The sequence below is a fragment of the Triplophysa rosa genome, linkage group LG14 (assembly GCF_024868665.1).
Source record: "Triplophysa rosa linkage group LG14, Trosa_1v2, whole genome shotgun sequence".
NCBI lineage: Eukaryota > Metazoa > Chordata > Actinopteri > Cypriniformes > Nemacheilidae > Triplophysa > Triplophysa rosa.
This window is the reverse complement of record NC_079903.1, coordinates 364,145-380,719: the sequence shown is the minus strand read 5'-3', so window position 1 is coordinate 380,719 and position 16,575 is coordinate 364,145. Positions and strand designations below refer to the sequence as shown.

Sequence of the window (16,575 nt, the reverse complement as noted above, 5' to 3'; positions counted from 1 at the left end):
AGCGCGCACGATCAGTGTTGAACTGCCTGAAGCTTTCAGACAGTCAGCGGTCCCCCTGAAACAATTTCAGAGGCTCCTGTGATACACGGCATCCTCGGCGGGGTGGTCCCCCTCGGGTCGATGCACATATGACCGCTCCAACACTGGCTACAGAGTCAAGTTCCTTTGAGAGCGTGGCACACCGGCAGCAGGCGTATGGTCACACACTTTTCTGCCGACACACCCTAACCCCCTGGTCTCCATGACCTCCTTGGGGTTGGGATGCCGTGTGCAACGGGCAAGCAGTGTCGGGGCGGTAGACGGGCCCCCGCCTGCATTGGCATTTCAACTGCCTAGAGTTGTTGGTTGTGCTACTTGCATTGAGGAGGCTACTACCTCCCGTGCAGGGCAAGCACGTGCTGGTCCGGTCGGACAGCACAGCTGCTGTGGCGTATATCATTGGATTCGCTCACGGCAGCTAACATGACTCGCCCGACGCCTCCTCCTCTGGAGTCAGCAGGTGTTCAGTCCCCTGCGAGCCACACACATCCCAGGCGTCCTGAACCAGACAGCTGATGCGCTCTCTCGTCAGTCGACGCCTCGCGGAGAGTGGCGACTCCATCCCCGCGCAGCCGGCTCATTTGGGAGAGGTTCGGTCAGGCACAGGTGATCCTGTTGCCTCCCCGGACTCCACCCATTGTCCGCTTTGGTACTCCCTGTCCGAGGCAACCCTTGGCACGGATGCCCTTGCGCACAGCTGGCCGCGGGACAAGCGGAAGTACGCTTCCCCCCAGTGAGCCGCATTGCACAGGTCCTGTGCAAGGCCAGGGAAGAGGAGCATCAAGTGGTATTTGTTACGCCCCCTTTGGCCTAACCAGGACTTGGTTCTCGGAGCTAAGGCTCTAACAACAACTCCCCCTGGCGAACTGCTTCCCCAGGGGAAGGGGCACGTTACGGCATCCCAGGCAAAACCTGGCTCCATGTCTGGACGGGACGAGGAGATCCTGAGTGACCCACCCCCGGTCTGGTTGGGACGTCACTCAGGCTAGGGCTCCGGCCACTGGGCGGCTATACGCCCATAGGTGGTGCCTCTTCTCGTCCTGGTGCTCTTCTCGGCGAGAAGACCCGCGGAGTTGCTCGGTCGAGTACGAGCTGTCCCGTCCTCAAGAGAGACTGGGGAGTAACCTCTCCCCCTCCACACTGGGAATGTATGTAGCCGCTATGGCCGCTCATCATGACCCAAGTGCTGGGTAGCCTCTGGGACAGCATGACCTCGTCATTAGGTTCCTAAGGGGTGCGAGAGGGTGACCACCTTACCCGCGCTCCGTACCCTCTTGCGACCTAGGTGGCGGGCCTCAAGAGGCCCCGCCCCCTTTGAGCCTCTCGGGGTTGCCGCTCTTTCTCAGTCTTGATAAAGACAGCTTTCCGCATGGCGCTCACCTCCAAGAGGGTAGGGGATCTACAAGCACCATCCGTGTCTACAGATTGCCTAGAACTCGGGGCCGGGATTCTCACGTTATCTTGAGACCCCGCCCCGGCTACGTGCCCAAGGTTCCCACCACTCTCCCGAGAGACCAGGTGGTGAACCTGCAGGGGCTCCCCACCGGGGAGGAAGACCCAACCTATTCGTGTTGTGTCCAGTACGCGCACAGCGCCTCTACTTGGACCGCACGCAGAGCCCAGAAGCTCTGAGCAGCTCTTTGTCTGTTTCGGAGGTCAGCAGAAGGGAGAGCTGTCTCCAAACAGAGGCTGGTTCACTGGATCGTGGATGCCCTCGTTAGGGCATACCAGTCTCAATAAGCCCCTGCCCGTTGGGAGTGAGGAACACTCCTCATGGGCACTGGCTCAGGGCGCCTCTCTGGCAGACATCTTCAGAGCTGCGGGTTGGGCTATGCCCAACAACTCCGTGAGGTTCTAATACCTACGCGCGGAACCGGTGTCAGCCCGCATCCTGGCAAGGTGTGGGACCGGCAGCCGGTAGGGCGTACGCCTGCGGAAGCCCTTCACCCTCCGGGGGGAGCAGTGGCGATCCCACCTCACTTCTTTCCCCTCAGGTAAAGAACAGGCATTCCATCCATCACTAAGCACCCTGCCAGGGGTCAGGCTGGGCAGAGCAGCCCTGCCCCCTTAGGCCGGGGAACAGTTGAGTTATCTCCCACATAGCTCTAACCGGACCTAGTGCTCCAAACGTGGTAACCCCCCCTCCATGGGCTGTTCCGTCTGATGTATCCTCATGATTGGTTCCCACCTTGGCAACCCATGACCTCCCCAGGTGGACTCCCACCTTGCGGTTAACTCCTGCAGTCAGCACATTCCTCCCATGAGTTCTCCCCTGATGGTGAGACCATGTGGTGTCTCCACTAATTCCTCCCTACGGTAGGTAGTGGCCTCTGCAGCGTTTTTCCCCCAGGGGGGAATAATGCTTACCCAGTGGCCCGTACGGTGCCGGGCGGCTTCTCGCCATTTAGAGAATTAGGCCTCCGCCCGTGACGGCCGGCGATAGGGGGCTTCCCAACTTTTTGTGGAAAGCTCTGGGTCCCCCTTCCTCTCCACTGGAAGGTCATAATTTCGCGCTAGCGTGTTCGTCTGACTCGCCCAGGCCAGTCAACGTCGCTCCGCAGAGATTGTGACGCGGCTCAGTGCTGTGGCGTTTTCCATAGGAACCCCATTCTGTCGGTTCGACACAACGTCGAGAGACCGACAGAAAGGGAACGTCTTGGTTACGGATGTAACCTCGGTTCCCTGATGGAGGGAACGAGACGTTGTGTCCCTCATGCCACAACACTGGCCGCCCACCCCAGCGGTCGGGGGAGGATGCTTTAGGCTCCTCAGACCAAAGGTGAATGAATGAGCACGCCGGCTTCCCTCTTATACCCGGACATCCGGGGAGGAGCCCGGCATGCAAATTTCATTCGCCAATTCTCATTGGCCTTTTCTAAATACTCAGAAGATGATAGGTTCTCAAGACAAACCCCATTCTGTTGGTTTGACACAACGTCTCGTTCCCTCCATCAGGGAACCGAGGTTACATCCGTAACCAAGACGTTATGCTCTCACGTTGTGTGTGTAACATTATAACTTGTCAACGACAAGCGTTAAAATCCACGTAATTCTGCTGAGATCTGCTGGTGTGCATTCTGTGGATTTTAGGCAAGCATGCAAGCACAACGTAGTCTCCGGGTGAATGATTTGAGACGTTTAAAACGAAACTAAAGACAGAGGAGTTCAGGAAACATAATTCAGCTAAACCATTGCCATGGCAGTACTACACGTGTGTTGTGTTGACAGACACGCCGGACAGAAAGGGGGTGGGGTGCGCTGTAACGCATTATCATTTAAAGAGACATGCACCAAAACCGGTTGCTTTGAGCATAGCTGTTTTTGATGAGGCAAAAAGGGTTTTGTTTGCACAGCCATTGAGTGTTTTTAAGCAAAATATGTTCCAGACATTTCATGAAGACCCTAATAAATCATTCCAACTTGTTGAAGGTGCTCATACAATGAGTCCTTTAAGTAAACTCTCACCATGACATGTAGGTTTACTACCCTGGAGCTGTGCAAACAGAGTATTCTTGAAAATAAAGTCCTATTCCCTCTGTCAAATGTGAACCGAATCGTATTGGATCAGAAAGTATGCAATATATTCTGGAATGGAAAAACTTGCCTTGATACCGACTGTAATAATGTTCGTATAAAAGGAAGGAGGCGGGAACCGGTGAACATTCAAACCAACTTTAATCAAAAATAAACAAACAATAATACGGAAGTAAAAGACCACACAAAAATAAATAAAACTTATCACATGTCCGGGCCCGGTCCTCTCTCGTCAGCAGTCCTGTCGCTCGTCCTCTTATGCTCCCGATCTGCTCCATGAGATATGCGAGACCGGTGTGCTCACAGCTGATTCTCACTATCACTCACGCCACTCAGCTAACAGCAGTACTAGGTTTACAATGTTTGCGACGTCACCGGCTGGCTTCGTTTGTAAAACGTTTAGCGGCAAGTTTTCATCTGGCAGGGCGACAGCGTCGGACCTTGTAATCGGGTATGATTTGTTTTACATCCCTAGCGTGAGAATTTGGCCGGATTACGACCGGTTATTTGTGTAGCTTCACGAGCAAGCGTATTATCTCGACACAGGGATGCGTTGTATAGGATCGCCAGCTGAGGCTTTCGCCCTCGGGCAATGCGTGACCAATTGACCTGTGTGTACCCGAAGCATTCTATGGGACAAACTATAATCTCGCTATATCTCTAACTAATCAGAAAACAGCTTTTGCTACTAACATTCTAAACATATCCGCTTTATTCATCAGTATCTGTTTTGTTTAAAACTTAAACCATTCTCACACGTGTCTGATTGTACAGGGGCCTCCATGAAAATGGCTTGACCCAATAAATGTTTGTATGCGTGCACGAGTGTTCACCAAGAGCGGTTACCTTCCAGCGTTCATGTTTCTGAAAAATGAAAAAAAAAAAAATTTGAGTATCCATTCTTCAAACTGTGTCTACAACACTGTATAATTAAAGCACATGTTTTCCTAACTGCATGGAGCGGTGTCTTTAAATGGTGTCCATGATGTTGCCCCTATCCTGACTGTTTTCCTTCTGTCTGAGAAGATGCCAGTGCGTCCACCAACCAAGGGTGAAGAAAAAAAAACATCTTTATTGCTAGTGTTCATAGCATCACAGCAGGCAGTTGGGTGATTCCTTAAAACACAAAGCAGATTTTGATTGAACAGCAAGAAACCTTAAATTGAATGTACGACATGTTAATTTCATGAATGTGTTTTATATCATGCCTCCAGGTTGTATCATAAAAATAAGTCTGCATAAGGTTTTCAAAATAATTTTTTTAGATTAAAAATGAAAGTGATTCTATCAAAGGTATGCCTTTTAACATAACTGTTTATATGATTCTAAACTGATATTCTTTAAAACATTTAGAATAGTCAAATCTCGCACATCCTGTTATTACGAGTTGTCTTTGCACATCTGTTTTAGTGGTTAGTGTTAAACTGTGGCAACCCCTTAACACCTAGACACGATTCTAAGATTTACTGACATATAGAGCAGACTCTGAGTTCTTTTCAGCATCAAACCTCTTTATTATTTTGTGTTGGACATCTGATTGTGTAGCAAGGAAACTCAAGAAGTAGACATTCCATCCTACAGTAAGTGTTTCGGTTTACTTTTAGTTTAAACAAGGTTTTAATTGTTGTTGTTAAACAGTTTGCTTTAGATCCAAACTTTACATGCACAAAGTATACGTTGAATCACCTTTTCTTCATTTTATCCTCACCATTTTCTTATGTTTTGTTTTTGAGTGTCTATTGAATATACTAGGCTATATTTTCTTACACAAAGCAACTGAGCAATAGAGGTCTTCTCTGCAAGGATATGAAGTAGCTTGATTTTTTGTATATGTAAATAGCTTTATATATTTTTTCATACACGGCTTTATATATTTTTTTGTCATACACAGATTGGACAGGTTGCGTGCTGGATTGTGTACTACAGGTAAGTGGTAAAATGTAGTTAAATTTAGGAAACTTTCGACATGTGTAAATATATCCTTAAAATAAACTTAAAAAGTGGCTAAAGCATGCAAGAAAAATGGTCAACTTGTGCAGACAATGCATCATCTGAAGCGCTGTGAATTGACTTCTAATGAGCAAAACATGCTGTATAGTGCTCTCAAGATAGAGATGCTCTGGTTTCAAGTGTTCCTGATTTAAAGGATTGGATGCAGGGGCGTAGCCAGAACTTTTTTTTTTTTAGGTGGCCAGGTAAGTCCCAGTGATTTTATTAGGGTGACCAAAACAGACATAAATTCTTAAACTTCTACTGTACTTTACACCAATTCTTCATTACACATAGTTTGCTGGTCAAAACATACAAAAAGAACGTAAAGTAAAAATTTATTCGCAATGCTTTCATGTGCCAACATTATTTTAAAATAATTTGCTAGCTATCATTTGCAGTAAGTTAGCATTTTGTATAGAAAATAAACATTGCAGTACCCCAACTTAAACTTTTGCGAAAATGTAATTAATGAATGGAATCCAGTTAAACAAGACTGATTTTACTGACCTGATCCTTTTGCTCGCGATGAACTTCCATGGTACACAGACAGTGCACTGTCACGAAGCGGTTAGCAGCTGTTCAGCTATAGCGCTCAGACTGTTTGCGTCAGTGCGTCAGCGTATGACATCATATTAACGCGAGAGTAATGTTCTCGCGTTACTTTCAGTGCATTCGCTAAATGATCTGCGCAACACTCCGTAAACTCCGACACACATCTTAAAACTGCTTCGCACAACAGAGGTGGCCAGATAGGTGGCCATCCATCATTCAGGGGTAGTCGTGGCCACCCATGGCCACCATGTATCTATGCCCCTGATTTGATGCTCTTTTTAAAAAAAAATGTACTTAGTTTATTTATCATATTCAGCCAAATGCTTGTGTTTTCATCTTTTCTTGACTGCTCTATAAGAACTTTCAAACACACATTGCATTTTAATTTGCCTTCACCTTGTCTTTCAGTGATGTAGACGTGCATCGGCATATGAAGGTAAACCCACATGCATTACCCATTCCAAATCTCACATGTCAGCAAATGACAGACATAAAGATACACTTCTTAAATTGCATGTTTGCTATAAACCAGTGCTTCGGAAGTCATAATTTAGTTCACACTTCTCTAATAACCTGACGTGTGAATATAATTACTATGATACCCTATTTTTCTTAATGAACAGATTTACCTTACGAGCAAATGATTAAATCCTAATACCAAACTACGATATACAACGTGGATGCAACATCTATCTCGTGCTAACAACAATTTTGCTCAAGACTTTTTGACTTACATATCCAAAAAACATATTTACACATCTTAAATTGTTTTTCTATGGTAAACATTTTTATCGTTTTAACATATGCGTTTTAGTCGATAGGAAGTTGTCAGGCTTTACACTTATGTTTTATATATGGTTTTGAAACGTTGTTCTAATATTTATGACTTTCTGCATATTCACAGCTTTGAGTCATCTACACGTTGGATTCATACATGTCTCACTAAAGCTAACCAGCCAGATGTTGTTCCGTCCTCAATACCAGGAGCGTCTCAAAAGCGAAGTGGCTGAATTCGTGAGACCACGTGATTTGCTAGTCCGACGTTGTTTTTCTGAATTTTTCGTGTTTTAGGGGTTATACCATCTGAAAGTAAAAAAAAAATGGTTAGGTTTGTGCAGTTTTTGTAATGCTTATTGCTATGTCATTCTTTGTTCCCTTATGTTTTACTCCACTTAAAAAAACAACAACATTATTTTACCACAAAATAAGCTAACAAAATAAGGTCTTGTTTGAGAATAAACCTCTCGTTGTGCATTTCGGGTCTCATTCCAAGGATGCAATGTGAAATACGTACGGAAGTCTGCAGAAGGACATTTATTTTGACATAGAACTGTGCGGCTTGGATTAAAGATCGGGCAACACACTCAGTTTCATATTAATCTTGAGTGCCTATACAGTAGTATTGCATACGTCGTATCTTCGAAGAGTATTTAGTTTGATCAAATTTACAAAAGACAGATACAGCTGTACGATTATTTCCGGAAAAACACGAGCCGCTATAGGCAGAGGTGGGTAGAGTAGCCAAAATCTTTACTCAAGTAAAAGTACAAGTAACTAGAGAAATTGTTACTCAAGATTTGAAACGTTGTTCTAATATTTATGACTTTCTGCATATTCACGGCTTTGAGTCATCTACACGTTGGATTCATACATGTCTCACTAAAGCTAACCAGCCAGATGTTGTTCAGTCCTCAATACCAGGAGCGTCTCAAAAGCGAAGAGGCTGAATTCGTGAGACCACGTGATTTGCTAGTCCGACGTTGTTTTTCTGAATTTTTCGTGTTTTAGGGGTTATACCATGGGAAAGTTAAAAAAAAAATGGTTAGGTTTGTGCAGTTTTTGTAATGTTTATTGCTATGTCATTCTTTGTTCCCTTATGTATTACTCCACTTTAAAAAAAAACATTATTTTACCACAAAATAACCTAACAAAATAAGGTCTTGTTTGAGAATAAACCTCTCGTTGTGCATTTCGGGTCTCCTTCCAAGGATGCAATGTGAAATACGTACGGAAGTCTGCAGAAGGACATTTATTTTGACATAGAACTGCGCGGCTTGGATTAAAGATCGGGCAACACACTCAGTTTCATATTAATCTTGAGTGCCTATACAGTAGTATTGCATACGTCGTATCTTCGAAGACTATTTAGTTTGATCAAATTTACAAAAGACAGATACAGCTGTACGATTATTTCCGGAAAAACACGAGCCGCTATAGAGAGAGGTGGGTAGAGTAGCCAAAATCTTTACTCAAGTAAAAGTACAAGTAACTAGAGAAATTGTTACTCAAGTAAAAGTAAAAGTCACTATTTTAAAATTTACTTGAGTAAAAGTAAAAAAGTATGCAATGAAAAAACTACTCAAGTAGCTAGTTACTTAGTTACTTTGTATCTGATTATATAGGCTACTACATAAAATTAATATTAACGCCAATATTTTAATATGACATTTTGATCAATATTTTTAATTATCATAAGCAGATATCTTTGCAATATACTAGAGAGACTAAAGAATGGCAAACACAGAAGAGACAAGCATTTCTGTAAATTTCATCTAGTCCTGATGTCAATGTAGTTTACGCAACTTATTTAGAATAAAAGACCATGTCAAACTAAAGCATGAACTAAACTCAGAGCATTTCCTAAGATGATCTAGAACATCTGCAGTGCTCTCTTAAATGAAATACACATTTTTGAACAAAGCTCGTGTTTTCTCGTGTTGTGTCACGTGTGTGTGTTGTGAAACGCTCTTACTTGTAAACAAACAGTAAACAGTGAACCACACGCCCATCAACAAGTTTTCTTCCTTCTGTTCTTCAAATGTATATTTCTGCAAGCCCACGTCTCTGTGTCTGACAGGTAACGCGCATGTTGCGGTGTCTGACAGGTAACGCGCATGTTGCGGTGTCTGACAGGTAACGCGCATGTTGCGGTGTCTGACGAACAGGTCGCGCGGGTGCGCGCATATGGCGGGCATTTATCATTGCTGGCAAACAATATGACACATTTGCAGTTTTGATTGTATAGATATAGATTAATATCCACTTCATCCAACGCTCTTCGTGTTCTGCGTGTTCTTAAGTTTCGCGCTACGAGGAGTGAGTAATCCTGCTTCAGATGATTCAGATCGTGCTGCGAACTGAACAAATCATTTGAACTGATTCATTAGCCTATTCAAGTGGTTTTGCCCATTGTTCAATTAATGCTTTCAAAAGAATCGACTCAAAAGAATCGATCACTCGGGAATGCCCGTAAAAAGAGACGACAACCTTGAAGTAAACAACGCGTTTTAAAAAGCATATTTTAAAATGAAGGAACGAAGGAACGTCACGCAATGTAAGTTATGTAACGAAGTAAAAGTACAGATTTTCTATTAGAAATTTACTCAAGTAAGAGTAAAAGTACACACTTTTAATTTTACTTAAAAAGTACATATTTTCCAAAATGTTACTCAAGTAAATGTAACGAAGTAAATGTAGCGCGTTACTACCCACCTCTGGCTATAGGTGGGACTAGTCGGGAGAGTGGGATGGAACTACAGCACGAGCACACAACACATCATCACTGGGGCTGAAACGATTCCTCGAGTAATTCGAATACAAAAAATCATCGAGGCAATTTGTGTTGCCTCGAAGCCTCGTTTAATCCATTTAACTACAGTACACAAGGAGCGCTGCGTTTCCCCACGGACCGTTATTACTGACGCACAGCCCGCTAAACTCTGTTCATGTTACCGGCTCTCAAGTCTCACGCATTCACCGTGAGACACACGCATTTTAGTCTGTTCACACGCTCACACGTGTGACTCATGCTGATAAATAAGTGATAACTTATTGAAATGGTGAACTGCTATTTCACTTAGTTTTAGTCTAGTTTGTGAAACAAGTGAAACTTGTTTTCCGGCTGCATTGAGTCCATCAAACTAGATGCGCACTAGTGGATGCCGAATCCTGTTATTTACATATGTCATCTGTCTGTTCTGCATGTCTGAGTGAATGAACTGCACAGTTTAACGTGCTACACACGTGATGCTCATGAATTTGTCAGCGCCTGCGTTGAATGAGGACATGAACTTCATCTCCAGAGTTGCTCTGAGAGTTTATTTCACAAACATGTTATTGTTTGAGTGAAGAAACAGACATACTAAAAAATAAGCGTCTTCCGACAACCTGCCAAAATAAAAGTCATAGGCTATATATTACTATTTAATAGTAAAAAAAGAAACTAAAACTAATTTATATAAACTAAATGCATCATGCAGAAGCTGAAGTTAGTTGTTTACCTTTGAAATTATTCTTTCTATTTTTATACATGTTTGTTATTTATATATTTGAATTATATTGCATTTTTGAATTTAATATGGCAGTGGAATGTACTAAATGGGTTTAGTTTTCACAGATATTAATGTTTGCAATTTCAGCAATAAAAACTTTAATTGTTCTAAAAAGGAAACAAATTAGTTGTTTTACTCATTTTAAGAGACCTGTCTTATTTTATCTTGTATATTTAGTATTGCTTTAATAAAGAAAAAGTACTTATTATCCGAATACCCGATTAATCGTGGGAATAATCAGTAGAATACTCGATTAGTAAAAGAATCTGTAGCTGCAGCCCTAATCATCACATTAATCCCTTCGTGTTTTGTACATTGTGCACGTACACGCCGACTGCCAAGAAAACACAGATTTATGACTTAGTTTCACTTACCGCGTACAGTTCGTGTCCGGCATCTTTTAGCACTGGGACCGCGCCATCTATCAGTTTCAAAAGATCTCTAAATCCAGCGTTTAATGCACCGTTTATATAACATCCATCACTGAAATGCCGTGAACAAACAGCTACACCTAAACTTCACTATCGCAAGAGGAACGAGCTGCAGCGCAGCCCAATCTTGATGGTAAGCGGGTCTCGCTCGTCGGTTGGCTCATGGGCGGGCTCTTTCGCCTTTGCCTTGCTGTGCTTTTCCGGGAGAATGGACAATAGAAGGAATAGGATCCCTGTGACGACACAGGGATCCAGAATTAGAAAAAACTTTCCGAAACAAGTTGGAGTGCTGGTGGAGTGTATCAAATACAGAAATACTACGTCATACGTCCAACTCGTTTTTAACAAGTTGACCATGTTAAGCATGAGAAGCCAGTGCGTTTAACAGTGTAAAGAAGTCAGAATGCATGACATAGCTTGATAGCTCCGCTTTAAACATTAGTCTACATTTCAATTGCTAGCCAGTAAACGTAGGTCAGCTTCTTCATTTTCAAACAATTTACAGACAGCCATAACATCGACATGTCTTTCGATTTCATTATTTTTTAGTTTTCATTTTAATATATTTATATTTGTTTACTTTTTCACTTCTCAGCTGTAATTAGTTTAACATAGTTATTTTATTTCGTACAAAACAGTCTCGCAATATAAACTTTTGACCTGTTCATTGTTTTGAGTTTATGTTCAATCGTCATGTATCGTTGTCTCATTTTTCGCACGAGATCTCGTTGTTATTAGTTTGTTTGTGGCCATGTTCTTGGGTTCTTGTATGTTTGCTTTGATTTAATAAAAAAAACGTTTTTTCACAAAATGGGGAAATTAAGAAGTAGATTTTGCATGTAAAATCTGGTTTTTATTAAATCAAAGCAAACATATAACTCCTTTTGCTTTCAATCATCGTCAGACTTTGTTAAATACAATGAGTTCCAGTGAACAGGCAGCAGCGAGATGAGCTGTTTTAGTTGGAACGTTTCTACAATCTCCTTTACATTTTATTTTAGGCTCAGAAACATTGTCGCTTATTTACAGAATAAACAAACACTTCATATGATGCAGAATTAACATTTTCATGTTAACAAAATGAACCTTTCACATCAATACCCGAGACATTTTTGACAAAAAGCTTGCTCCTCTGGTTTCTCTTTGGATGGTGAAAATAAGTCTGTATCGACCGCTGGCAGCAGGGGAGGAGTTAAGAAATGTCAGCCGATGAAAGGTTATTTTTAGACGAGGAGAAAGAGATTATAATGAAAGATTTCAAAGAGAAAAATTCACTGTTTAGAATAATATTTGCGCACAGAATTGACTCACAACAAGACGATTGGAGATTGAATTCCAGGTCAGAACTGTCCAGAAGGGCTTATGAAACAGTCGGACTAAAGTCTTCATGTAAGAAAGTGCTCATCGTGAACTATTCCAACACGAAAATCTGAGCGCGCGCGTGTGTGTGTTAAAGAGAGTTGCGGGCTCTTCTAGATGTGTTGGAGATCGCTCGACCGTCCTCCTCAGACGCTCCTGTTATTGAGTTTTCAATCACCTCCGTCATGATCTCCTCATATGTTGGCAGATATTTCACCTCCTCGTATGTGGGGAGCAGCAGTACCGGTGAGCTAAAGTCTCCCGTCAGGGAGTCCTGGGACGCGTGTCCGTGCAGAAGCGACGGCTCCTCGGGTGTTTGGCGGCGGGGACGCGGACACGCCACCCGCTGAATGAAGTAACCCACCACGAAGAGCAGCAGCAGAATCAAGAGACCCGAAAGCTTGCGGACCATCCAGTGCAGGTTTTCCAGGAAAGTGTGCGGAGGGAGTTTGCAGCACTGGAAGGCTGTGACGTTCTCCTTGGACGTGCAGCATCGCTGACCATCAACGCATCGCAACTCTCCACAGCTCTGCACAGCTTCACAGGAGAAACTCACCAGCCCAGACATAACACCCAGGCACGTCCTCAGACTCATGTTTCAGCTTTAGATGACCAGCGGAGGGGCTATTCGGTGCTGTCCGTTCAAGTCCAGCCCAGAGAATGATCTGTTGATTTAGATGTTTGGTTTCTACTCATTTTTCGGCGATTATCCCGAGCGAGCCCCCGCAGGCTGCACAGAGCGGTTAGTGAGTTTTGGTGCTGTGTCTTGCATCACTTATTGGAAATGACTGAATTACAGATCAATGTAATAAAATCACAGTCTTCCTGTCGTGAGGTAATGACTTTTTCTTTCTATCGCCCACAGATTGCACATCATCATTTACATCCTTAGAATCGAGAAGGCGACCTCAGAAACCGCCCGATTAAAAATGCATGGCACTGTTTTTCTCTGGCTTTGAATGGACCCATTAGAGTCAGAACCAAGCAAAACTCGACACCCCTCCCCGTGCTCTCTAATGTCAGGCTAGAGTCTATAAGGTGTTCCCTGTCCATCCATTGAAGCATTTTAGTTTACATTCAAATGTTTGTTGCAGAGATCATGTTAAACAGGATTATTTGTGGTGTTTGCTTACAGGATTTGTCAAACTCTTACGTATTCCACTTTGGCACCAACTTCTTTGCTGTGTGCTGTAGACAGGTAGGACACTACAAATGATGTGAATAAAAAAAAGAGAAAAAATTCCTGTAGACCTGAGCACTGATTCCTACACGCATCTCAAAAAAGCTTCAAGGCGTTTAGCTCAAAGCCTTTCTATACTGCTATGTGAATATGTAGATGTATTTAGTTTTGCGCGGTAAACCGGTTCTAGAAATGTACCGGTACATGTTAGATTTCAAACGATTCAATACCAAAAGTTTCGGTACTTGAAACACTGCTGTTCCAAAGTTCACCGCTATGCGGCAGTATGACGCAGAACCGGCAACATAGAAGAACGAGATGAATCGCTCTACAAGCACTTTTGCGACCATTTAAACTGAGACACTGTGAGTGATTTATTACAAATTCGGCTCTTTCTACTTTTGCTGAGAGATCTTTAGATTGTTTTACAGTGTTACGTATATTCTACATGCTGCGGTGCGTCTGTACATCCACATTCAACTGCATACATAGCACATATAACGTTATCTCTGTTCCAGACATCTCAGTTAGCCTACTAATCATCATGAAGTTCTCTTTCGCGTCTTGTATATGTTCTTATACTGTCAAATACACACGCTGTTACGTCAAAAACACAAAAGGGTCACATAAGCACAGTCTGTTGTGTTTTAAATGTATATCCGCATCAAAAAAGAGTTTGCCTTAAAGTGACAGTAACCTAATACATCTGTGTCACATATTAAAGAGAAAATGAAACTTTTGTAGCTTTATTTAGAGTCATTGCATCATATATATATTATACAGTGAAGACTGTGCAGTGTTTTATTTATTGATCATTCAGTTTTCATCTTGAATGCTAATGTTAAATAGACCTACTTGGAACATTTAATTGTTGTTCAAAATTTAATTGTTCATATTTGTGGGATTATGATGATAAGTCTATATTAGCAAAGCATTTTTCAGTAATAGAGTGTAAAAGTGTAAAACTAAAATGGTGCTATATAAAATATAAAAATAATATATAAAATATGCATTAAAGCAGTTACAGCAGTTTCATGCAGTCTTCTTACTATCTTTTCAAATCATTTATTTTGGGGCTGGTTATTGATCACCTAGGCACCAATGTGGTACTGATATTACCGGTATTAGGTTCTGGTACCGTACTGAAGCCAAAATTTTGGTATCGAGCCAACCCTTACATTTGGGAGAAATAAAGATGATTGTAAAATGGAATAGAAAATGTGGAGAATAGGACTGTCGTGTGAGGTTTCAATCAATATTCACTTCTCATAAACAGAGCTAATGTCCAATTGGTCAGATGTGATTACCGGAGCATTACGCTGTGAAATACACTGGAACACAATTGAATTCACGAGGGATCGTGTGTCTCTCTCATTTACTGAAATCTGAGACACACTGTCATTAGTACAGCATAGAAATACACGTTTGCTCTCTTCATCATACACTATATACACGCACGCAGTCTTTTTATGGAAGTGCCTGTATGAAAGATAAACAAATGTTCATTTCTTGGACACAGATGCAAAGCTTAACCAAAGATTACACTTCATCTCCTGACTGAGGAACATCTTCCAGTGATTATTCTGGTTGTCTGGAGAGGAGGATGCTCATATGTGACAGGTGTCATAAATTATTTGACATGAAGATATCTGGACAAAGTCTTCATCTTCAATACAGTTACATTAAAAGTAGAGGTGAGGAGAGATAAATTGATTTATGTTATAACTCATGACATTTCTTCATGGATCTGATCTGAAATGCATTCATAATAAATGAAGGATCCATCAGGTCTTTGTCTTAATTGATGGACGGTATGGATTACTTTCATGATTTATTCATAATTTGACGACTGAATGTTTCAGATCAGTTACAAAGGAGCTTGACTGTTTCTGTATATGAATTTGACCTCAATGCTTCAGATGATGTCTAGATTCTATATATTTATTTATACAGCTCTTGATCTGAAAAAACGAACAGTACTGCCAGTCACAAATAAATTCAGGCTCCCATGCCTCATTTATTGAAGAAACGGATGAAAGCAAATTGTGTGTTCATCTCATTAGGGTTTTGATTTAAAGATGGTAGGAAATGGACCTCCGGAGTATGCAACCTCTGAAACGAGCTGCTGATATTTGCAAACAACAAAAACACTGCATACGGTTAAGTTAGCAGATAAACTTACAGAGTAAAGGTCTTTGCACATACAGTCCGAAATTTTCGTATGCGTTTTTTCGTATTTGCCTCTCGTTTGTACGGTGTCTCTGAATTGTTATAAAAGGCCACTCAAAATGCTTGCTACGGATGCGAAAACGCAGAAAATCGAACCCGGACTGAATTTTTTTATGACGGACGAAAATATCGGAAGCAGTGTGTAAATGTAATTGACACAACGTGAGGTCGTATTTATTTTTTAACGTGCGTAAATTTCGGACGCAAATTTCGGACTCAATGTGCAATGGGCTTAAGAGTTGATGCTTTCAATTACTCTCCTGTAAGTGTCTGCCAACTTCTGTGAGTGTCGAGTCTGAGGCAGGAAAACCCTCTCCAATATTTTGTCATGATCCTGTCCTCCTTGTCAGGAGTTTTCTAGTTCTGTGGACAGGGTCGTGACAGTACCATGTCTTTTGTGTGGAAGCACATGGCCTTTGTTGTAATTTTGTGCCATGTGCTCTCCTGTGCGTGTCTTGCCCCCGCCACCTTGTTTCCCCGTAATCTTTCCATTAGTGTTCCATTCTCCTCACCTGCCCTGTGTAATTATCCTTTGTTAGTTTTCCCCTATTTAAGGCCCTCTTGTGTTCAGTCCTGTGCCGGTTCGTTACAGTTCGTGTCTAGTTGATACCCCTGTGCCTAGTCTACCCTGTTCCTGCCTTGCCAGTTCATACAGTTTCATCCTTGTTGTTAGTTCTTGTTTTTGCCCCCTCGTAGGAAGTGTTCTCTTTGAGAGTTCTGCCTACCCTCTCTTGTGATTTTCTTGTTTTTTTTTGCCCCATCGTGGGTCTTTTGATTTCATTAAAGTCCAGTTTTTGTTATTCACTGTCTGCGAGTGGGTTCTCTGTCCCCAAATCATGACGTATTTTGAATTTGGACTGCGATACCAAGCTCAACCGCTAGATGTCAATGTCCCATACTACTCCTTTAAAAGTAATATGAAATAGAG

At 42.4% G+C, this 16,575-nt stretch overlaps 1 protein-coding gene and 1 long non-coding RNA gene across 2 annotated transcripts; one reads left to right on the top strand and one right to left on the bottom strand.

Annotated features, from left to right (window-relative positions):
• The first annotated feature begins 3,566 nt into the window (after window positions 1-3,566).
• LOC130565033 (uncharacterized) lies at window positions 3,567-7,676 on the top strand. The gene is made up of 3 exons (XR_008964325.1): window positions 3,567-5,499; window positions 6,526-6,553; window positions 7,022-7,676. It is a non-coding gene; the product is annotated as an uncharacterized LOC130565033 (long non-coding RNA).
• Window positions 7,677-11,885: 4,209 nt separating this feature from the next.
• On the bottom strand, window positions 11,886-13,244 carry LOC130565030 (uncharacterized membrane protein C3orf80). The gene has a single exon (XM_057351557.1). The coding sequence runs from the start codon at window positions 12,831-12,833 to the stop codon at window positions 12,330-12,332; it is 504 nt and encodes a 167-aa protein (XP_057207540.1). The 5' UTR covers window positions 12,834-13,244; the 3' UTR covers window positions 11,886-12,329.
• Between the last annotated feature and the right edge of the window lie 3,331 nt (window positions 13,245-16,575).